This window comes from Lissotriton vulgaris, chromosome 8 (assembly GCF_964263255.1).
Source record: "Lissotriton vulgaris chromosome 8, aLisVul1.2, whole genome shotgun sequence".
NCBI classification, from domain to species: Eukaryota; Metazoa; Chordata; class Amphibia; order Caudata; family Salamandridae; genus Lissotriton; species Lissotriton vulgaris.
Genome location: NC_141696.1, coordinates 1,280,761,443 through 1,280,786,733, shown reverse-complemented (window position 1 = coordinate 1,280,786,733; position 25,291 = coordinate 1,280,761,443). Strand labels below are relative to the sequence as shown.

General features: G+C 42.7%; 1 protein-coding gene across 2 annotated transcripts in view; it reads right to left on the bottom strand.

Moving 5' to 3' along the window:
* The window catches only part of LATS2 (large tumor suppressor kinase 2), a 123,794-nt gene that overhangs the window by 13,372 nt on the left and 85,131 nt on the right, over positions 1-25,291 (bottom strand). For both annotated transcript variants that reach the window (XM_086935207.1, XM_086935206.1), the window contains exons 4-5: positions 16,680-18,217; positions 8,452-9,034 (exon numbers count right to left, since the gene is read on the bottom strand). In XM_086935207.1, the coding sequence (XP_086791333.1) occupies positions 8,452-9,034; positions 16,680-18,217 (2,121 nt within the window). The remainder of the gene's footprint in view (positions 1-8,451; positions 9,035-16,679; positions 18,218-25,291) is intronic.

The window sequence follows — 25,291 nt, the reverse complement described above, 5'->3', positions numbered from 1 at the left end:
AACTGGGCAAACCTGTTCTCCACAACAGACAAGTAGGAAATCAATGGAAGGGATTTGCTGGGCACATTTCTGGCTGTTAAAAGAGGTACATATTCATTACTGTACCTTTCCGTTCTCATTATTACATCATAGTGCACAGGTTTCATAGCAGCTTCCATCTCATTAATATACTGATTAAACATAAATAACAGAGTGCAGTGCCATCAAAGCAAGTGCATAGTTCATTGAAGCCCTTACATAATGTTACCTACTATTACCCTGAAGCTGATTGAGTTTATAGATCTCTGTATGATATGAGGAGGATGAATTGGTATAAAGTACAGCAATATCAGACTTGTATAATATTGGAAATATATGGCAGAGGGTGAATAACAAAGGACCATGGTTATAAATTGAAGGAAAAAGCAAACAGTTAAAGAAAGAAAGTAAAAGTAAAGCAGAAACATTTTGGATTTCTGGTGAATTCGGCTTTCGGCCTAACGAAGGTACCCTATGGGAAAATACTATTAATGTACTAGCATTGGCTAAGTCATTAGATCTTGCTTGCTTTAGCGCATGCACTCATGGTAATATACACAAACATAAGAATTGAAACAGATAGGAATCCAGCGAAATTCTGCTTCCAGCAGCCAATATTCAGCTAGATCTGGGATCTGTGCCAGCCTCAGAGGACTGTGCAGTGTCCTGGTGCTGTTTGTTAACACTGCAGCACATTTGTGAGCTCTATGTTCAGAGTAACAATATGCAGGCGTTGAAGGTGCTCTCTTACTTTTAGTTCCAGCTGGGCCCAACATAAAAGCCTCACTTAAAGGGCCATTAGCACTCCCTCTGTTAGAGTTTCATCCTGGCTGGGAGCTAACTGTAGCCTGACACCTCGTTGACAAGGAAAGAAAGACACTCAGTTTGTCACTTCACAAGTGCCCAAGAGATAAACTATGATTTGGGGAATGTTTTTGACTTTTCTATGCTCTGTGTGTAGAGATATGGACACGCCGTAAGAATGTCCATATGGGTATATCCAGAATGTCTATATGGGTAATTACCTTAGTAACCATTTATATAGCACTATCAAATAAGGTCTTGATTACAAGTTCAGGTCTACATTGAGATCCCTGTGTGATAATTAGCACACCATAGCAGTTTTCTGCAGATATGTTTCAGGAGGTCAAAGCTGCTGAAAGCTGTTGAGGCCTAGATAAAAAGGCAAAACATGCACAATGTGGTTCTGTTGAATAATGACTCTGCATGTTGTTGATTAATTTCCAAGTTGAAAACTTCGAATATTTATAACCATACCCAGGAACTACCTCACCCTGGGGTAATGGTATTTATTAGTTGAGCTAAATTCTCCACTCTAGTACTCATGACATGTGGGCCTGAGGGTTTATTACTACTGAATGGAACTTTTTTAGCAGGTTTATTATATTGAAAAATTGAGAAAGACCTAGCAGGTGGTCAACTTAGGCCTTTCAGTTTGCATACAACTACTACATACCAGGTTCACCGAAGAAGAATGGAAGGTGCACTTGTTGTGAAGTCAGAACAAGCAACGTTAATGATTGTTCCAAAGTTGTTTCTTTTTATTCAATAGATCTTTAAAATTGGCACACAGCCAACGCGTTTCGTTCCCGATTCTTTCCCAGAGTGAACTTCGTCAGGGCTCCTATCTGTTCTGGTAGTTAATTACCCATAGAGATGTATATATTTCTAAAATCCAATTCAGAAGGGCATAAGATAAGCCTCAATAATGGTGTATATAGCGAAGCTACTCTCAACTTCAATTACTAATCATTAGTTTGATAAAGCAAAGAATGATTAACCAATATTTTGATATCAGATGCAGAATTTCTCACAACTTCAAGTAATAGGCAGAACAATTTCTTATGTAGTAAAGTAGCACTGCAAGTAACATCCACAAAATCTTTATTCATCAGCCAGCTGTAAATGTACGGCGGTTCGGTGTATAGGCTAATAAACTAAAAGCTCTGCATGGTGTGGCATGATAACCAGCAAAAATAGGGATTGCTGGTTATCCCGTTCATTTTTGCGAAAAATAAAAAAAGGGATCAGGCCCTGGGTGGTGGGGTCCCCAGGGCCTAAAAAAGGAACACACAGCCCCCCTTCTAAAAAAGAAAAAAAGACATGATCGTGCATCAGGCCCCGCCCCCTCCCTTCACCACTCTGCAAACGCGCCATGTGGCAATCATGGAATGGCATTCAGACCACTGACCATTCAGAAAGGTAGGCCAGCATTTCCCGGGACCCTTTTTTATCTTCTAATGACACAAGCATTTGTCAAATTCTCATTCTCTTAAAGCAAAAGGTCCAATATCAGAACACTCCATATTTAAAATAGTTTATACAAATTGGATCTTGGTGTGGAGCCATTGCTGAGGAATTAATAGATGTAGGCAGAAACATATTTAGTTTTAACCCTCTTTTCAGTGTGTGTGGGAAATTTGCTACTGAGCCCACAAAGTCTGGGTTATTTATGATGTGGGAGAGCGATAGGTAAACATTAATAGATGAATAAGTGTATTAAAATATAAAGGGTTGGGGGAATATCTGCTCACATGACTCAAGTAAATAAGGAAACCACCTGGATTTTTGTTTAGGAGAATATTCATGATTTGAGATCCAACACTGGAAGAAGACCAGTCTTTTTTTTACCAGAACGTATATCTTCAACGGAACTCTCTTCCTTGTTCAGGGCCAAGGTCTAGTCCACCAGCAAACTAGCAAATTTGGCAAGCAGAATGATGCACAAATGTAAGCTAATAAACATCTCTTTTCACTTACTGTATCTACCCATCATGAAGTCAGAAACAGCACTGACACTGGGGATGTAAGCCAATGGCCATGCTAGCCTGATGTTTCCAAACAAATGCTGCTGGAAATGGTCCTTTCTGCAGGGTCACCCCCAAACATTTTCCCTTCCTTCTCCCTTTTTGCTGAATTAATGTTTTTGGTTTTAGGACTCTGGGCACTTTACCATTGCTAGCCAGTGCTAAAGTGCATGTGCGCTCTACTTAAAACATAGTAACATTGGCTTATCCACAATTGCAATATATAATTTACTAATAAGCCCCTAGTAAAGTGCACTACATGTGTGCAGGGCAGGTAAATTAAATGCTACTACTGGGCCTGCAGCACTGATTGTGCCTCCCACTTAAGTAGCCCATTAAACATTTTCAGGCCTGACACAGCAGATCCTGTGTGTGAAATTTTAAACTGCCATGTCGACCTGGCAAGTTAACACTCTTGCGAGGTCCAAACCTTCATATTTAGGTCTCGGCTGCCGAAAGCAGTGCTCATGTGCTGCTCTCGTCATATGAGGGCTTCTTGGAATCAATACGGATTCCGAAGCTCTCGAAGGCGGAGTTGAAGCCCTGTCCATCTTTTTAATTGGGTAGCGCCATCTTTCATGCAAAACGCTGGCTTCTGATTGTAAAGGAAGTAAGCATGAGCGAATTTTGCGGATCTCGCGTTCGCGAATTTTGCGGATTTGCGGATTCGCAATCCGCAAAATCCGCAAATTCCCGCGAATTTGCGGATTTTTTTTTTTTTGTGTGTTCGCCCGTGTTTCTGCCAGTTCGCGAGGGTTTTTACAATTTCGCAATTTGCGAACTTACCTGTCGGGTCGCAAGTTTTGCGAACTTGTTGTTTCTACGTGTCCAGCCTGTTTGGGACACTCTTCTTCATCACTGCCACTCTCTGTCACCACTGCCACTCTCTGACTACTCATGCCACCCTCTGGCCCACCCATGCCACCCTCTGTTTCATCACCACACCCTCTGGTTGTCCAGTGTACATTATTTTCGGCAAAGCAAAGCACACCTTCCCTGCCTCAAGTGACCTGAATTAATTTGGGGCTGATTAATGTGTCACAGAATATTTTTTTAGCTGGCACCTGCTTCCTTAGTGCGCCCTGATTAGTGATCTTTTGCACTTGCTAAGTGCTTTCATTGTTGCAAAATTAGTTACAACACCTGCCCTGCCCCAACTGACAATAATGAATTAGGGGCTGATTAATGGATTTTAACTTCCAGCCTGGCTCCTGCTTGTCTCCCTTAGCTGTAATTCAGGACCTTTGTGGCATATGTGTAACTATTCTGAGGTTCAGAGCAGGGTCACATAATAGTTTCAACTGGCAACTGAACTCTGGAGGGGCCCCTCAGGAAGCACTACAGGAAATGGCTACTAATGATGAGCCTGAACTTTTGAACCTGGTAAGTAGTTACTTTCAGTTTTGCTAAGATCGTATTTCTGCAATTTTGCACTTATTCGCGGGGCGCGAACTCACGCGAACAGTGCGAGCAGTGCGAGCAAAATCCGCTGCTCGCGGATTTGCGGATTTTGCGGGAGATTCGCGAATCTCGCGGATTGCGGATTTCCCGAAAATCCGCAAAATCCGCGAGCGGAACGGATTTTCCGCCCATGCCTAAAAGGAAGCTTCTTAGTCCCTCCTTATCTTCTTTTGGCCCCGCCCACCGGGATTGGATCTTTTACCGGCGGCAGCACACACACTCCTTCATTAGTCGGTGTGCACTTTTTTCTTCACATTCGGATCCCTGTAAGAGTGACAGCGCCGCCTGCGCTCCTTGCACTCAGTCTCCTCTGTGGCTGCCGCAGCGGCTCTCCCTCACCCCCTCTCCATCCCTCTCTCCTCCTTGTGCTCCAATAATCCCTGCACAGCCGTATTACAGCTCAGAGTTACACCTCGAGCGCGGGAGCCAGCGGCCCAGTTCCGTATCACCCACTCCTCAACCCCTTCTCCTCCTCCTGCCAGGTCCCAGACAATAAATCCAAGTCACTGTGTCCGGATGCTCCATCCACTCACTCTTCCAAGCAGGAAGCACTTTGCAGCGATTTGAGTCCCGAGGCGGCGCAATGTTATTTATTCGCTGCTAGGAGGAGAAGGCATTTCTCTAGAAGGCGGATGTGGGCCCTGGGCCCTCCGCTGAGAGCACCAATGCCATCTAGGGCCGGGCTGAAACACTGTCTTAAAGTGCACCCTTTGGGCCCATTGTGCAGAGAGATAAACATGGCCATGCTCCAGCTGGGTAGATAAAGGTGAGCCCAGACACAGCAGAAGTGGCAAGAGAGGGAAATGGGGTTGTGGCAGCTCAGCGGTAAATTCACTGCAGTGAGCCAGGTGTGTGAAAAGCGGCACAATGGCCACCGTGGTAACGGCATCACAGGCAGCTCATTGACAAACGTCCTGCACACTCATTGGTGCAAATTTCGGCTTAAAATTATAATCAGTGAAGACAGGTTGAGGGTAAAGGTACCTTAAAAATAAAGACATTGAAGATGGGTTCAAAGTAAAGGAAGTTCTGTAGTAAAGTCGGCAATGACGGATTTAAGGTATATAGCCCAAAGTGCGGCTCTTGGGTAATTGCACATTGGCACGCTTCCGCTGCTGGGTCACCCCTCTGCCCCCTGTCACCCCGTGAGATAAGTTGCTGGTGCTCCAGAAAGTCTCTGCATACTCATTTTTGGTTGGCTTACAGAAGCCCACGGACTGCTTGTCAGATGGTCCAGAGCCGTTTTGTGATTTTAACCAGTAATATGAAAACTACGAGACAGAAATGTACACCTCTCTGCAGGATGTAACGGGTCTGCCCCTGAGAGCTGTATGGGGATTTCGGTAGTGTTACCTGCACAGGCGAGAGGTGTTTTGGGCGTACACGCAGTCCGGCACCATCCCGGGGAGGCAGTGTGGGGATCTGTTCCGTTGTTACCTGCCTGATGTCTAAGAGCTGTATAAGGACTTCCTGACCGTTTTTGGAAGCTGTTCACCATGTCATCGGCTCAGAGAGAGTTATAGGGCTCTGAGTAATATGGAAGCAGCATCGGGCCCTATTCTGAATATTATCTACCCGATGAGCTGCGTAGGGCTTTGGGTCGTAAGTATCCCCTTCAGGGAGCTGTATAAGGCTCTAGGGAGTATGCAGCCTACTCTGAAAGTGTTAAGGGGCTCTAGGCAGTAAGGTAACTGGGCTGGGACGTATGTAACTGGTCAGTGCAGTATTATGGAGCGTTATACAATATGTATCCAGCTCGGGCAGCTTGGTGGTATCCAAACATTATGTGTCAGCCTGTCAATATTCTTAGAAAGACGAGTTACCAAATCCCCCAGCTTGTCTGCTCGTTTGAGCATCTCCCTGTTTGTCATCATCCAGGCTACCTGGCCGTTTTGCTTGCTCGACCCTCTTCCTTTCTGTCTGCATCCCTGCCTATCTGCGTGCCCGTTCGTTTTTCATGCCTGTTTGCTTTCTTTGCCTGCGCATCTTTCTCAATATCTTTGCTTCTGCTTTCCTCCATGTTAGGCTTTCTTGCCTGACTGGCTGGCAAGCCAAACAGGGAGGTGCCTACTGACCGCTAAACTGTCTCTTCGCACGGTTATCTGTCTTTTCACTGCTTCCCGCGTGGCTGTGATTGCGCTCTCACCTTGGAAGTACGTTGCTCGAGTACACTTTGGTTACCTGATCAGTAGGCGCCAGCGTGATTAATCATCTGCCTGCCACGCTCCGCCTCCGAATCCCTGATTAGTGATTCCCACAATACCTCAAAGTGAAAGTGTAAGTGAGCCGTTGAAGTAATTTCACACGCACATCGGGAGTGCCCTTACCCCAGCAATTCAGTTCCTTGTGCAGGTCGAGGAACACGGCAATGAGCATAGGTTCACAATAAAGCTTCCCTGATGCGAATACATTGATTGCCAAAGCCAATATTGACCACTCCCCTGCCTCTTCTGTAGGTCCGCGTGTGACCAGAGCCAGTATTCACCACTCACCTAGTCTGTTGCCATCTGAGCAATCTAGGTCAGTATGGACCACTAACTCCAGAGTGCCATCTGACCATTGGAAGCCAAGTGCCACTGTCCTAGATAGGTCCTGGACAGCCTAATGACAAAGTGCAGTGTATTTAAAAAGTAGGACATATACCGTACTTTTGAGTTTTAAATGTCCTAGTAGTGAAAAACTCTTAAATTAATTTTTCACTACTGCATGGCCTATCTCTGTCATACAATAACATTGGGATTAACTTATTACATCTTATAAGTGTAATCAGCAATTGGGAAGAGATGGGACCCCCAAGTTTAGTGTCTCTGGAATCACAGTTTACAATCCTAACTAATGGTGAAGTTAGATTGTAAATTGTACTTCTGAAAATCTCACTTTTAGAAAGTTGTCATTTTCTTACTTTAGCCATTTAGAGCCTTCAGCCTGTCTCTGAATACACACCTGGCATGAGCCCCACGAACAACCGCCACCAACACTTTCCTTGCTCCTGGTGAACTTCTTCCCAGTGAATGGGACTCTTTGCACAATTCTTGATATGGTAAAGCTTCAGCGGGACTTACCTGGGACTTTATCCAACCAGCTCTCCATCAAGGTCTGCCTGATCTTTTGGATTTGGCCCGGTCTAGCTCAACCTGATAGCCCAGGTTGGCGCTTTTTGCGTTAGACACTACATTACAGCTTAATCTTTACAAATTCATAAACCCGGTTATATTTATTGGACTTTTGTTGTTTTCTTCTTGATTTGTTCATTAAAGTAGGCTGGGGTGTGGTATCTATTTGTATGGTGTTTTCACTGATTTACTCTTTGAAGTGTTGCACAAATACTTTACACATCGCCTCTTCAGTTACGTCTGACTGCTCTGTGTCAAGCTACCAGAGGGTGAGCACAGGTTAATTTGGGGTGTGCTTGTGACTTACCCGGACTACGATTGTGGTTCCTGCTTAAACAGGGTGCATACCTATGCCGACCTAAACCCAATTTCTAACAAATGTGATCAAACAAAACCACAACCCTACCATGTTCATTCAGTAGACAGCTTCTGTTTAAATTTACCAAATCCACTCCTCCTAGTTTTTGTCAAAGGTCAGCAGGAGAGGAATGGGGAGAGTGACTCTCTGGAAAAGGTGGGCAATTCAGGGAGGGTGAGGGGATTGGTTGATTATGTGAAGATTGTTTTGTATTTTTTCAAGAACACTTTTCAGAAATAAATGCTGTTTTGAAAAGATCGAGGTGGTGATCTATGCTTGAATATTGGAGAGGTATTTAATAACATTTTAATGCTCAATTTAAAGGTAACCTATCAGTAATGTGAGGTCTTCCATTAACAGGACAGAAAGCTTGTGAGAGTGACATAAGTCTGCTCTTACAGAAAGGACTGGCACTGCTAAAATCCACCAAAACATATCAAATAATGGTGAATCATGACTGTTAAATAGCTCATAGATAACCTGCCTATGCACAGAAAAGTGGCAGAATAGAAACTCAACGTTTATTCTTATTTGAATGAAATGCCAATAGATAGCAGAACTTTGGAACCATTCACATTGCAGTAATGTGCATTACAGAACATTCAGAAGATTCAAAAACCAAGTCAAAAAGGTTGTTAAGTTGTATGTCTCTACATGCACATAACAGCCATACCTTTTTGATAATATTTTGAATTGTGAGTCCACCGGAATCCAGTGCAGAGGCCGAAGTCAGTGAGTTTTATATGCCCATCATGGTCTATAAGGATATTGTCGGGCTTGATGTCTCTGTGGATAAATCCCATCTTGTGCACGCTCTCTATGGCCAACGTAAGTTCTGCAATGTAAAATCTAGCGAGGGACTCTTGGAAGATTTCCATTCTCATCAGCAGGCTCATCATGTCTCCACCAGGTATGTAGTCCATCACAAAGTACAAGTTCTCCTTGTCTTGGAAAGAAAAGTAAAGTTTCACCACCCACTCATTGTCTGCCTCCGCCAGGATGTCTCTTTCCGCTTTCACATGAGCCACCTGGTTACGGTTCAAGACATCTTTCTTCCTCAGAGTTTTCATTGCGTAGAGGGCATGTGTGTCCACTTTGCAAGCCAAGCACACTTCACCAAAAGCTCCAATTCCCAATGTTTTGATCTTAACAAACATAGATTTATCCATTTTAGCTCTTTTTAGTCTATTGTAGTTGGACTCTTTTTGGTAAAGAATTTTTCTCATTTGTTTCTGCTCTGCTTCACAAAGGCGTGCCTTTTAAGGAAAGAAAGAAGATACAAGTTACATAGCAGATCACAATACTAAAAAGGATTTATGCAATAAAGAATTTATTTAGGGTGAATCATTGTTGCTCTAACAGTGTATGACAGGAAAAAGGGTTTAGGTAAGGACAACTGGAAATCAAACGAAAAAAGATTAAATGGCCACTAAATAGAAGGAATCTTTGATTTAACGAAAAGCAACCGGGATCATCTATTGTGGGTGTAAGATGGGGCTTTGGGAGGACAGTGTTGAGCTGCACACCTTCCTCCACTCTGACCTGGTCTAGGTAGTGACTTTTAAACTGTCCCTCCACAGGAGTGTAAGCAATTATCAGCCACTTAGGTCGAAGACAACATCTACAAACCATTGACAGTGGCTTAAATGAGCATAGAATATCTCAATTTTTAAATAATAGTCCCTCATTTGCTTTGTACTGAAATGTGATCAAATAAATTAAAAAATTAAACTACAGAATAAATCAGAGCTTTAAAGGGATTGGTGATCATATTACACATTTTAGGATCACTGAAAATGTAATCCTTTAGAAACCACTCTCGCTGAACACTCCCCATTACTTACACCAAACACACACAAGCACAACCACCCTTCCTCATAATATCAAACTTCTGTTAACACAGTAGTTTAATACATCCAGACATTGACCATGAGCAAACCTGATTCGGTTTCAGTTTTTTATTTACAGTTTCGGCTATAGGCCTTTCATTAGTGAGAAGTTAAAAAGTACTACCTGTTGCAAAGCAAGTCAAGGAACTGAGTATTCATGAGCACGGGTGCACCTTTACCCAACAAGTTAATCAGACAGGCGGGTGAAGTATATTAATAGTATTTTCAATCCCTGGACAGCATTCGGCTTTGCAGCCCTTACTTAATACTGCTGAAAGACTCCAAATCACTGATGCTATCCAAGTGAAGAAAGACATTTATGAGTCAAGAAGCAGGTGGTTGTAGCTGGTTACGTGCCAATTCATAATCCTGAGATGCATTGCTTTTGGTTGTGTGCCTTCATCTCCTAAGCCCAATGTTAGAGAATGGCATTAGTTCTACATGTAGTCAGGCTTTGGGGTTGAGGGTTGGAGTGACACTGGAAGCTCCATTTCCATCTTCTGTCAGTTTGCAGTTGAAGCCGTACTCAAATAACTGACAATTTCTGCTAAAAATATGATTTCACATCTAGTAGCGTCAAAAGGTCAGCGGCGAGAAAAGATGATGGGAGGAATGCCTGCAAATAGTCTGAACCACAGGCATTCCAACCCATTGTTTTCGGTCCACTCTAACTCTCTAGAACAGAGTCCTACCTTGCGGCAATCAATACTGACCCTGCTTCTCATTGGAACAGTCCAACCCGAACTGCCAGGCAAGGCCTCCACCCAGATGGGAACACAAGCCATTCCAGACCAGTCTCAGCCTTATTAGGTCTCTTCAGTGAGGAATAGTTTGATCTGTGTGGCTGTATCCTTTTATGGTTTCACTAACCGAAATAAAGTGAATTTGATAATGTTGACTTTGGAGACTGTGGCACAGCAAATAAGGGACCCACTTCTGAGCTATCCTTGGCCACTTACGGTGTTACATCTAATACAGAAAAGGGGATGGGAGGAATGCTTGCAAATAGTCTAAAACACTGGCAATTGTTCTGGATAGCATTTCAACTAATCGTTTTTTGCCCACTGTGCCACACTAGGTAGAAACCTACCATATGCAAATCAGTACTGGCCCTGCTGCTCATGGGAGCAGTTCATCCAAAACTGCCAGGCGACCTCGCTATCTTGAGTTATTGCCCCTGCTTTAGACTATTTGCACGTATTCTTCCCGTTATCTTGTGTGCATTTCATTTAGAGGCAACATTAATTGAATGAAGCAGGAAAAGCTGTGAAATAAAAGATAAGATGTGAGGCATGAGGGGGGATATGAAGTTCCTCCTTCAAACCGCCTCCGAAGAGGATCTTTGTTAGCCCCGGTGCCCCCCTCACTCTCCCCAAGGGGTGAGCATGGCCCTTGAGTAACCGTCCCCTTTCCTCGACCCTAGTGGGTATAACTATCAGAACTGAAACACAAAATCTCTGGTACAAATTTTTGTAATTTTCCCCTTCGTCCTCGGGTGCAAGAGAAAGAAGTAGAAACCACATTTGCATGGTACATGACCCTATGGAAATGCATTCCTTCTATGTACTGCGTGTAAGTGCTGCTCACTGGTGGAGCCCACCACTCAGGTGAGCTGAGTTTTGCAGCATTATGGGCACTTCTTAAAAAGAGATTACACAGATGCATTGGAACAGACAGACATAGATGCAAAAGACAACAGATTCAGGTTGTCACATGGCAGATGACAACAAATCTAGGCTGAAGTCTGCTCCCACCTTAACAGAGGTGGAGAGAAAAGTCCCAGCCCGCAGATGGTTGTTCTGGAAAGTTTCCTTGAGGAATGCCATGTTGAGGGCCATTTTGAAGAATGAGAGTCTGGGCATGTCCCTCTTGAGATGTGCTCTCTACATTCTGGTTGGTTTGCCCCATGGTATTTCCTCATCAATATCCTACGCCTGATCAAATGGGATTTAGCTTATGTGAAGTATGGCTTTGGGGTAAAATTGTGTTTTGAGGGGGCCTTTTTGAATGAGTCTGTAGTCCATTTCCAGCTAAAGGCTTTGTAGCTTCACGCAAACTATTACATTTGATTCTTACTTTTATAAACTAGATGTGGGTGCTCTGTAACTTTGCAATCTTTAGATGCTGTAGCATCAACTGTCACAGTTATCTAACTAGGGCAGTACTGGGGCCCCATTGAACGTTAATAATTTCTTAATCTGTAGCGACAACTGGAACTTTCTGATAACCAAGAGAAAGAAGTGGGACCAAATGCCCCGCCTCTTCACTTTTCTCTCAGGTTTAGGAACCAGTCCCGACTTGTAAGCCCATTTAAACAATGGTAGACTGTCTTTCATGCTTTTTCCGATCACTATAATCTCTGTTTTTCTTTTCTTTTTTTTCCGTACATCTGTTTATTGGTTTTCACAGTAGAAAGCCAAATAAGAACCACATTTGCATGTATGATATAACCACATAAACGACCCCAGGAGATCGGGCAGATTGGATTTGCTAGTACATACACTGTGATATGAAGAATAAACAAAGTAGACATAAATATACATAACGGCCAGATGCAAACATCAATTGTGGCTTAAGTGCCACAGTGAGATCCATGAAAATGCATACCATCCAAGAAAATCATAACACAGATTTGAACAGGGGGAGTAGGGCTCAACAAAATGAGGACAAAGTCAGTCAAAGGAAGGTAGGAAGGTAACTGTTAGTGACATGTTGCCATGCCACCCCCGCCCAATGCCCCACTGGATGTGCATTGCTTGTGCTTGAAATGTTGTGTGTGTAAATATTAGCTCTCTGACTGGCTACGGGAGAGGTGTACTCTAAGTATACCTTGTGTATGTAGGGTTGTAGGGATATTCCCAATCATTGCGCTACAATGGTTAGATCCCCCTCGCCCATGAAAGAATCTACAGGGACTGTGTTGTCTTTCTGCAGGTCAGCTAGTATAGCATCCCAGCTGGCGGCTAGTGGGAATTTGCGAAGGCCTAGCAAGTTTTCCCTGTGTAGGGCGATGCTCTATGCTTTCGCCCAGTTCAGTAAAGTGCGAGGCCACGCTACTATGTAGGGAGATGAAAGGGACCTCCATCTCCTAGTAATTCGTCGTTTAGCAGCTGCCATGCCCAAGTCCAGGAAAAGGGAAGCAACCCTGTATCTTCTGCCCCTGCTGAATAGATGCAGAAGATAGATCTCCTACTGGAAAGGGAGGTTGCATTCAGTGCAGCGGGCAAGGGTGGCAGCCAACTAAGTCCAGTACCCATTGAAAACGAGGCAGTGCCACGTGTGTAACAGGTCTATGTCAGCCAAATGATATCTGGGGCAGGTGGAATCCATGCGGTGGAAATACTCATTAATCTTTACTGGGGTAAGGTATGCTTGGTGTAAAATGAAGAACTTAATTTGACTGAAGCGCTGGTTGCGGGGTATTCGAGTGTGGCTCTCCAAGGCAGCTGTCCATTCTGGGTCGGAGAACGGGCGCTCTAAGTCCCCCTCCCAGTAAAGTCTTAAGGAGTCTAGGGAAACGGTAGCATGTTGGCGGAAAGAACACTATAATCTCTGTTTAATGAGGTACAGATAATTCTATTCTCCCTTATCAAATAGAAATGTGCAATCCTATTTCTAATTGCATCACAAGTGCTACTAGATAACTGTTAAATGTGGCACACACACTTTTAGGGACCAATGGGAAACGCCTGAGTGCTGGGTCTTGTTCGGTCTATTTGTTTGTTCCTATATATGTCACCTTCCTCCTCTGCTAAAAAGTGTGTTTTTGGATCACACAGCCCTTGGATATGTCAACTTTTTAGCACTAAAAACATAGGCAGGAGGTTTGTTGGGTATTACGCCAGGCTAGTTTGTATCTTCAAAGTGCAGCTGTATAACCACTAAAATAGGATCCTTGCCTCTATCACTGGGATGCCTTCTCTCTCCCTACAAACCACACTCACACATCACACATCCCCAAAGGTTTAAATGCTATTTGAGAACCCTGGAGGCAAAAGAAAGGTTATCTGTCTAAATAGAGACAGTGAGCAAAAGATAATCATGGTCTGCAATGCTGTTGATATGAATTTATCTGTGACTGTAACAATGTCAAAGGAAAGGGCATTTAACCCCACTCATCGGTGAGTACCTAGTGGAGAATACAAGCATGTACGTATTTGGAAGTTCATGCATACCGTAACTAAAATGCAGCAATGGCAAAACAAGGAATCAAGTGCAATGAAAAAAAATGAATGGTGAGAAGTACTGACAGACACGAGTCGAAGGTCATTTGTTTTTATTTTAATAAGCTAAGCTGTGATTGTGATTTTCAGTTTGTGGACCTATTGTTCTACCAGCCCTCTGTATTGCCCTGGGCAGTGTGGAATTCAACAGTACATCAAAACATGGCTTTCCTCTGCAACCCAGTTGGTACTTAATTACAAGCTCCTTGCCCCTCTGGCGTGTCACTTTTTATGATGCTCTGGCGTCGCAGAGTGCAGACCCCTATCGACGAGGCCAAGCACAGCATGGCTTTTCATGACCTGTGTTACTTTACACTGCATCAGGGAGGCATTCCACGGACATTGCGGTGAGTGTTCCCATGCAACACCCAAGGGTTTTCATGCATTACCAGATTTACAAGGATTTGTAAAACTGCATCACAATTGTATGCCTCCCAAGGGCAGGCGGATAAAGGAGGAATATCTTTATTTCTCCTCTTTCCATGTGTGCTGAATTCTGCAGAACACATAGAAAGAGGAAAACGCCCCCGTGGATTGTTTCGAGTAGGGAGATGTTCCTTCCTGCTCAGAAACAATAGTGACAACAACGCAGACACCCTTACACCATGGTGCAAGGGTGCCTGCATAGGCACTAGTCACCAAATTGTGCACCAGGGCAAGCTGAAAGGACAGGAATGCACCGTATCTCGTAAATATGGTGCATTGCGGCCCTTTCGATTTGGCGTAGGGCAGCGCAGCAAAAAAGACTTGTAGCGCTGCCATGCGCCAAATCATTGTAAATGAGGCCCTTTGTGTCAGTAGAACTCAACAAAATGTCATTTTCTTTACATCATGAGTTAAGATACCTATAAAAGTGGTCCAACATATTGGGAAGATTAGCTAAGACTTGCAAGTGATCCCTACCTAAATAATGCAGAGAGCAATAAATGTGCCTTCTGTGCCTCCCCCGCCACCTCCAAGCAGCCATGAGTGTAAACACACCCAGAAGTTAATCCTCACCAAATATAAAATAACAACCAGAAGTAAACTGAAAGGCTTGATTTAGAAAATAAATCATAAAAAACATCTCAAGATCGTGTTCAGGAACTTGAGGGACTATTAGTGTAGTGGAGAGTGAGGGGAGAACTGGGATCTTTAAAAGGTTAAGGTTGACCTCTCAGATTGGGAGATGTACAGAAAATAGCGCAATCTATAGTGCTATGTGGCACGTTACGTAGTGTTTCTTATCTAACAGCACATTAGCCAATAAAAGATGTGTTGACGAGACAACTCATTTTCACTAGTGCTACGTGCAGCAGTCTGAAAAATGCATTTATGAGATCACGTAAGCTGGTTAATGGTAATTACTACCCTGCCCTCAATCTGCTGGGGCCAGTATAACAGTATTGTACCATGGAATTCGCTGACATCAAGGAAACTAGTCAACAAAACACATTCCTAAGTCATGAGAAGAGCTGCTTCTGAAATTCTAACATTTTGAGCACACCCACCACAAGGGATAGTGGGGGGAATTTAGAACAGTTCTTAACCACTTGGCTGCTAGGCGTTTCCCCCCCCCCCCCCTGTGCTGGAAATTGCCATTTTAGTGGCACCATGACGAGCTCAGCTCGTCATCAGCACACAACACCCGTGTGTGATGACGAGCTGAGCTCGTCATCAGCATCGAAGGGGTTAAACTGCCTAGGCACTCATATCGGCTTCACCCTCACACAAAGGTGTTGAGATGTTTTGGGGAGAATTAGACTCTGAGGGAACAGCAGAGTTTCACTTTAGAATGGGACCAAGTTCAGGGGCGGCTGCTACTGAATATTACGGGTGAGGCTGTGAGGTGGGGGGTAGAATTTTTTTTTTTACAATTTCCTGCCAGCCGCCTCACCTCCGTGCTTCTTCTGTCCACGACGCACAGAGGCTCCCAGGCTTACCTAGCCAATCAAGACTCTGCTGTCACAAGCATGACAGCAGGATCATGAGTGGTCTGAGTGGCCTGGTTCGCAGCTCAGACAGGGACTGGGAGCCTGGGACAGTTCTCCACCCAGCTGTACAACACAGCAGAGTGGAGAAACTCTGTCACCCCTAGGGGTATCTGGGTGCTGTGTCTGTCGAAGAGCCAGGTCTTGCGTCTCTTTCTGAAGTCTGCCAGAAAGGGGAGGGGGAACGGAGCTGGAGGGGGACGTCATTCCACGTCTTGGCTGCGATGTAGGAGAAGGAGGGGCTGCAACTGCGTGTGTGGTGAATGAGGGGGCTGTGTGCGAGGGCGAGCGAAGAGGAGCATAGATATCTAGCGGGTTGGTGGAAGTTCAATCGTTACTTGAGGTAAACAAGTCCAAAGCCATGGAGAGCTTTCTGGGAGTGCATGAGGATCTTGAACTGGCATATCTCTTGGATGGAGAGCCAGTGGAGGTCTCTGAGGTGTGGGGCGATGTGGGTGATGGATGATGAGGAATAATAGATGATAGATGAGGAATGAGGGTTGATTGAAGAGGGAGGACGGATGCTGAATTATGGATGAGGTGGTCCTTGAATGGATGATGTATAAATAAGGCAAGTTTTAACCCACAGTTTTCTCTTCCTGCACCACAGTTTCACCCCTATTTCATTGTTATGGCTAGACTGCATGCACACTTCTTAGTACACATTCAGAATCAACTACCACTATGCTATGATGTGAGCGGGTTGCTGTGATTGCATTGGAGGCCTGTTTCATCTGAAATGGTTACACAATAAATTAGTGACTTCTCTCTGCTGCAGACTTCACATCCAATTATACACTTACAAAAAATAAAACTTACTTTTGCCATCTCTTGCTCCAGCTGTAATCTTCTGTTCACCTTCTGATGGTAGGTCTTAAGTACATTTTCCACATGTTGCTCCATGTAAAACTTGAATGCAAATGGTGAATAGCTCTTGATTCGAGACTCTCTCTTCTCTTCATCTCTCCCATTTTTCCGCACAGGAACTGGGGATGTTTGAATCTGTTTTTTATCCTTTCCCACTTTCTCAGCTTTTGAATTCTTGTTAGACTTCTCACTTTTCGGGCTGGTGTCTTCCTCTGCTTTGCTGCCTGGCAAGTTATTTCCAACTCTTAAGCTTTGCTCCACTCCTGTGCACAAGTTGTTGATCTCGTACTGTTCAGTACTATTCTGCAGCAGCAAGTGCTTTGGGTATGGTGGAGGTGGACACCTTTGATCCTGGTTTCCAAAATCAACGTCTAGCCCATAGGCGCTTGCTCCTCCCACAGGCAGGGCATGTGGGTCCATCATTTCCAAACTGTCCACAGATTGGGGTTGTGCAGCCAGCCAACCGGGGTGAGTGGGCCCGACAGCAGTTTGTGGCTCCGGCCTCATCACCCGCATGCTCTTAACAGGCTGGAGTATGTGAGCTGCACTCACTGCAGTTATGGCATTTGGAGCAACCATGGAAGGATCCGGCTTATTTGAGGGAGACTGTCTCTTACAGATGGGAACCTGATGCGGGTTATTGAAGGAGTTTGTTCTACTTGGCACCTGGGCCTCTGCTCTGAAGGACACATGCTGACGGGAGGACGTTTCCATGGGTGGGTTTTGTAGCGAGTCTCGCCGAGATGAGTTGGCGGACCACTGCTGAACTTGAGCGTTGCTGAGGTCATACAGGTCCATGTTAAGGCTATCTCTTGATGGAGTCAACAGAGACTGTGGAGCATCTGGAAAATCATTTGCATAAGTCGATCCTCTGGTAATTACATGCATAGGATGAGAAGAAGGGCTTGTCTGTTTGTGATGAGAGTGTGGCAAGTACATGCCAGATTGTGCCTGTTGAAATGTGTGACCAGAGCTATTTTGAACGACTGCCCCTTTATTTGGAAGATTTGTATACCCCGCCTCCTGTTGCAACTTATTTTGAAAGGATGGGCTACGCTGAACTCCGTAGCCCATTGGTTCCCTAGACACTACCAAGTGCTGCCGGCTGTAATGCGGGCTGTTTGACCCGTGGCTGCTGGGAAGCTGTAGCGGCGGACTACTATGGTTAGAAGACGCATAGTTCATCACAGATGTCTCCATGGTGCCTGAGTAACCTTTTTGTTGAAGAGGGTGACTGCCAGGTGTATTATGTGGTCCTACACCAGGGGGTCTTTGTACCAGAGAATTCATGGCCGCAGTTTGGGAGGCAGAACGCAAATAGTCCATTACATAAATAGACCTTGGAACGTCACCCAGCACATTTGCACCATCCACCGCAAAGCCTGGCCCGTCATAAGGTGCATTGCCCATCTGATGATAGGTCTGGAATGGCTCATTTGATCCTTCAAAGCCGGGCCTATGTGCTACATTATTTGACACAGCTCCTTTGCCTGTAGAAGAAATACAAAATGCACATTTGTAAATGAACAATAGACAATACAAAAAGCATTCATTGCCAGCTCTGGTACTTTGCATGGAACATTATAAGTAGGCATGTACTGTTGTCTCACAGTAAAAACATATGAAGTTAAGGACATTTGAGAGGCATATTCCTTTTGTTTACTGTGGATGGAAATATATTTAGTTACGTACTCAATAGCGAAAATTCTACCTCTAGGTAGTGCTCCCTTTGGGTCCCAAAACAGGTGATGGACCGAATGTGGATCAATGTCACACATTCACCCCAGTCCGAAGATCTGGGCCCAAATCCATCGTTTTTTTGCACTCCACACCACCCTGGGTTAGACAATGGCGATATGCAAATCAGCTCTGACCCTGTGCCCCATGGGAACAGTCCAGTCCGAACTACAAAAGCCATGTCCTTCCCAGAACGGAATCAAGCATCCGAGGACCGGACCGGTTTCGAGGTAACACCTCTCATCAGCCCGGCTAGCTTGACTCCAGTGGTGTGGAGTGCCTGGGACCCACGTCTGAGCATCCCCAGCGCCCTTTGGGTCCCTGCACTTTTCCTGTACAAGAATGTTACAAAACACCATCCTGTTTACACCTCTGTGGTCTACTGGTTCAGAGTCTCTGCTCATATCAGTGTGTTTCCAGTGCCCTTATTGTCTTTGAGAGAAGATTAAAGGAATAGATCCTTTTTTATAACGGGGCAGTTTCTCCTGAGGCCCAGATATGAGTGGCCTCTTCACTCTGGTGGCCCCAGTACCACCAGTAACTGTCCGCACTGGAATTATGTGATCTGTGGGCACACCACAGATCTCATTATTTTCACATGGAGATTCAGCTGCTCCATGTGGGGTATTCAGACCTATAAGTACTGATTCCCATGTTAATTTTTGATTTCTAATGAGTTAGGGAAATATCCTTTACCACATAGTCTTTTCCATGCATGCCTTTACCATGTATCCTTTATCACACATTGCTCGTCAACTCCCCTCAGTAAATCCCCCGGTAACCCCTCTCGATCTGATGGTTCTTAGCGCTTGGACGCCCCCGGGCAGCAATCGCGCTCTACAAATCCACATACAATACAATACAATACAATCACACTGACACACAGATTCCTTTACCAACACATACCTTTACTACACACACACACACATATGTATATATATATATATATATATATATATATATATATATATATACATTATATATATATATATATATACATATATATAGAGGTTCGAGATAGTTTGCTTGGATTAATATATATATATATATATATATATATATATATATATATATATATATATGGGCTGAATATCAGTGAGGAGCTAGCAATTCACTTACATGAATAATATGTTTTTAGTCTGAATACAGTTTGCTAAGTGTAATGATATCATGTTTTTAATTCCAGATTGTTTGACCACTGATACATGTAAGAACAACTGATGGTTAGAAGATCAAGGCCATTACATCATGAACATGTAGGAAAAGACTATGTAGAATCTGTTGACATATGAATTGCGGAACGCCCACTTGGGCAAGACTCAAAGAACTGATTCGCCCACTGGGGCAAGACAAAGAGAAACGCGAGTGTCTTAGCTAAATATTGCATGAATTTAAAACGCTGTATCTGCGTAAATGAATGGGAACAACAATTACCAAATGTGGCTAAGACATCCTAACCAAAGATAAAAGAAATGAAATATGTCATGAAGTGATACATATTACACTTACGTGTTTTTGAAGCTGAAATGCATGTTAAAAGATGGCCGCCACAGTTGTATGGTAAAGTCACGTGAGGTGCAGAGTTTTTTATGTATTTAAACATGGTGGCACTTATTGTTTACGAGCGTGATCAAGGGTTAATCCCCGAAACGCGTCGTTTTTCCCGTTGCTAATAAATCCAAGCTACAGCACTTGAGGTGTCCGAGTGGTTCTTTACCATTATTGAACCTGGGAGCAGATAATTGCAAAGCGCCGGCTTTGTTACTCGGACCGCCCAGACAGCCTTGAACTCTTTCCCGGCACTCGTGGAGCAGAATATATATATATATATATATATATATATATATATATATATATATATATATATATATATATATATATAGTGTATGACTACCTCAAAACGCTGGAAGCAGATCTCCGCACCCAGCCTAACGCTTTCAAGCTCTCGAGCATCCTGATCTAAAAAAAGAAGGTTTGAGGTTTTTCCTGACAAGATCTTCCACTTTCAACTGGAGACGATGGGACAATAAACCACTTTTTGCATATGATTTGAGCGTTTTCTTGTGGTCTGTACCTGTGTCGACGTTGGCATCCAGGACCAACAGGCAGGAGTTGGATATATATACATATAATTGCAAAGCGCCGGCTTTGTTACTCGGACCGCCCAGACAGCCTTGAACTCTTTCCCGGCACTCGTGGAGCAGAATATATATATATATATATATATATATATATATATATATATATATATATATATATATATATATATATATATTTATATATATATAGCGTATGGCTACCTCAAAACGCTGGAAGCAGATCTCCGCACCCACCCTAACACTTTCAAGCTCTCGAGTATCCTGATCTAAAAAAAGAAGGTTTGAGGTATTTCCTGGCAAGATCTTCCAATTTCAACTGAGGAATTGATAAGGGCAATTGAATAGCCCCCATGAACGCTCTCGGACTTTAAATCCCAGAATACATCAAAGGGGAAAGAATATTCGTTCCGAGGAAATAAGTCCTCTTTTGATATCTAGCTGCTATATCCAATGAAATTACACTTACCTATTTAAAATGCCATCATGACAGGTTGCTATGTCTTTGAAACAAGTAGATGAAGGCAGAACGCGAAACGTGTCCTTGTAAATAAAGTATCTTTAAAGGGGCCCGTGAGTGCAGCGTGTTTCTTTCTTGAAACTGGAGTGTATATCTATATATATATATATATATATCGAACCAGTCCAAACTTTAAATCAAGAAGGCGCTGACTCCGTGGATGAATAACTAAAGAAAGATTTGTTTAATTCCTCACGACCTAGACGCGTTTCGGCGGCGGACCGCCTTGCTCACTACCATCTATATATGTAGTTTGCTCTGGGTGTATAATGGAGAAAAAGAGCAATTCAGCAGGATTGGTTGAGTTGGAGCACAGCTGCGAAAGGGATGGTATAGTAAGGGTTTGAAATGACATGTTTCTCAGTGAGGGTCAAAATTTGAAATGGAGCCGTCTTGATGACAGAATAGGACCCATTTGAGACAGCTTGCCGGTAAGGAATAAAATAAGAAAGTCTTGATAGGCCTCTCACAACATGTTTTTTTTACAGATTTATTGAAGTTATAAAACAACTTTAAATGATGAAAATGAACATAAAAATTAGATATAACATAGATATAATCCAAAGAGATATGAGGGAGAAATAATTATAAAATACAATACAATGAATATAGCTCAGTAAAATAGGACATATCTCAGAGTGAATACAAAAAGAAATGAAAATTTGCAATATAGAACAAGTAGCATTTTATATATTTTAATGCTTTGAGTACAAGGGAAGAGAAAAATAAAGAGGGGGGAGCATGAACTTTAGTTTCAAAAAGAAAAGGCTGAGGTTATCGGTAATAGGTATAACATGAGAAAAAGAGGTGTGTTAAAATAAAATTGATAAGAAGAAAAATACAACTAAATCAGGATATAATAAGAGTTCATGTGGGTTTAAAAACGTCAACACTAGTATTTATTATATTGTGATGAGATAAATAGTAAGTCAGGAGATCATAACAGATCACTTTTGATGACAATTCTCAAGGTGGGTGATTGGGCAGTGTCCAATCTGTGATTATGACAAATCAAGTTCCATCAAATAAGAAAAGAAATGTCGTTAGACCTTTTCCAATTAGAAATAATAGCTTTAAAGGCAACCGCCAGGAAAAAATCAACAAACATACACTTAACCTTTGTTGCCCGACCAACTATCCGAACAACCACCAAGAAAAACATGAAGAATTGACCAGCAATAGAAAGCAACTGGGCCAGTTTGTGCCAAACCTGTTTAGAAAAGGAAAGAACCGTTGGACATAAAAAAAAGATATGAAGAAAATCTCCATGAGAGGCATAGAAAGTCCAACAATTGTTAGGCAATAATTTCATCCTAAAAATAGAACAAGGAGTTAAAAACAACCTATTAAACCTATTAAAAGACATACTTGTTCTGAGTGGAACTGGCAGAACGGGAAGTATGATGAATTTTGTGCCATATTTTGTTCCATAAGGATCTGGAGAAGGAAGCCTGCAAATCATGTTCCCAGGACTTCTCAATTTTAGTTTTAGTCCTGGCTGAATCTGAAGATTAAAACTGCTGGTATATAAAAAACGCTTTCAATAGAAAAATCATTAGGAGAAGTGGGAGTACTGGATGATTGAGAAGGAATCAAAAAAAGGGTCTATGACACCTTGTCTGAGAATATCTAAAAGACTGCTATATATAGCCCGTAACGAGGGAATGTGAAAACAAGAAAGTAATTCTTCTAAAGAGTGGAATTGATTGTCATGTATGATCTGGGATAGTCAGCTAAAACAATTAGTCAAAAAATTAGACCATTTAAGAACTTTATGAGCTGTAGTGATATTAGCATCATACCAAATATGAGTAAATGGCAACAATTGAGAAGGCATATCAATTTGTTTTTTCAACAATATTGTTAGAATGTTTTAGTAGAGGAATGGGCCTGGATGTAGGCTTCTGAGCAATAAGAGAGAACTGAATAAGAGAAAAAGGAGAAATTAAAGAAAGTTTGAGAGATTTCCAAAGCGGGTGGGAAATGGTAGGTGAACTGTCTAAGGAGGGCCAAATCTGTCTGTGGGAGAAAGCAGAATGATATTATGTAAAATTAGGGAGATTGACACCTCCAGATGATTTGGAGTTTTTGAGTTTGGATAGAGAGATTCGAGCCAGTGGCTTGTTCCATGAGAATTTTTATAATAGGCCATCCATGGATGTTGATAAACGTTATGGGTAACCGAATCGGAAGCATTTGTAAGTAAAAATTAATAATAGGCAAAAACATAATTTTCATTTGATCAAATATGCCCCACCAGGAAAGGTATAAAGGTGAACATTAGGCAGACAAAGTAGAGATCTTGTGTTTTAGAGAGACATGTTGGCTTCTATGGTGTCTTTAATGGAGGGAGAATATAGAGTACCGAAACAATTATTCTTAGAAGAATTCCAAAGAAAACCTGCATTATTAAACATATCTTTAAGACAAAATTAATTAAGTGGCATAACTTCAGATTATTTATGTTAAGACAATAACCAGAGACTGCAGAATATCAAGATAAATGCAATCACAACACGTTGGAATGGTACTAGTTTCAAATGTTGAATGTGGTTTGAATGTAGGTGTAGAGTACAACATGTTTGGGATGAAACACACATAGAATGGACGAATTGGATACATTGATGCAAGCATGAGTGAAGGATAGGAAAGAGGTTAAGTGGAGCATGCCCATGTAATGGGACAGGTTTAATATGATGACACTTGTAGATTAGGGAAGGGATAGTAGTATTTAAATGTTGAGTGAGGAGATGGATTGATGAGATTACCCATGCTTGGGTAGGAATAGAATAGGAAAGTGGTAGATTAGAGAACAACTGTGAAAGGGATGGAAAAGCAGGCTAGAGAGGAGCACACATGAGGAGGGACAGGATAGGTCAATACTGAGTTGGAGCACAGCTGTAGGAGGGTTTTAATGGGACGGGCACTTGAAGGGTAGGATTTTAATAAGGCAGATTGGAGATAGAGCATGACTACAGCAGGAACAGAAAAGCTCAGTGTTCAGATGGAGTGCACCACAGAGTGTAGGGCTTGTTGGAGCTGAAGCAACAAAACTCAGAAAGGGAAAGAATGTTTCTTTTTCTTTCTAAAGTTTGTGAATATCATTGACAGGGCAGAGTGGGTGCAAATGTTTTTTTTAATTTGTTTTACTTTAATAACACTGTCACTTTAAAGGCTGATTAAAACCCTGTACCATCGGTTTCCTTATTCTAGTCATTAGTCAAATCTCTTTAAACCCAAGACCATTACTACCAAGGCTATTCAGACTCCATGAGTACTATATTCTAAAATGTTTAATGTTTTCCGCTAACAACTGGTTTTTCCACTTCACTAATATTCATTTTATTGCAAACTGCACATTTGTCTTTTTCCCCTCAAAACATTGCTTATTTGAATTTTGCTTTGTTTTTACACTCTGGTGATGGGAGGTATTTAACAGATATTCAGTTGTAACTAATCACAGATGGACATGGCTGGTCAGCTGACTAAAGTTTGATTAGGTACTGGTGAAGTGTGTTAATGAGCGCCACCCTCACTGGAAGACATCCGAGCATTTAACATTTCAACAAAAAGGTAGAAAATGCGGAAGCACAGAAATACAAAGTACCACTTGCACCATGAAATCACCCTAATACTAGAATTGCAGTACAACAGGGAGAACATTTACATTGTGAACTAATAAATGCAACAGAAAGTGGTTTTACACAGTGAACTCTTGGGTAAATACAATAGGAAGTGGTTTTACTTCGGGACAAACTACAGGAATGGGCTTTACATTTTGTAACTATCAGACAAATACATCTTGAAGGGGACTTTCATTGTGAACTCTCTGATAACTGTACTAAGAAGGTGTTTAATATATATATATATCCATTTTTTGGTCTGGCACTGGGCAATGCTTATTATCTGTAGAGGGTGATTTAAGGTTCATGTCAATGTATACTTTGATTCTTCTTAAAATGTTTAACGAGTCAGTCTGATGTGATGTCGTTCCTATAAACCTATATAGGATCTGCGCATTTAGACAACATAGACTGTGGGATTGATGTCCAGACTCATTCCAGACACCTCCACTGAGTATGTTCGCCTGTGTACCAGCTAGCTCACAGTGCCACTGTAAACTCCTCTTACCATGGAGAGAATAGTTCTTGGCAACTATCAAACATGACAACTCTGTCCTATCAGCGAACGTGGAAACAGTACAGTACTTT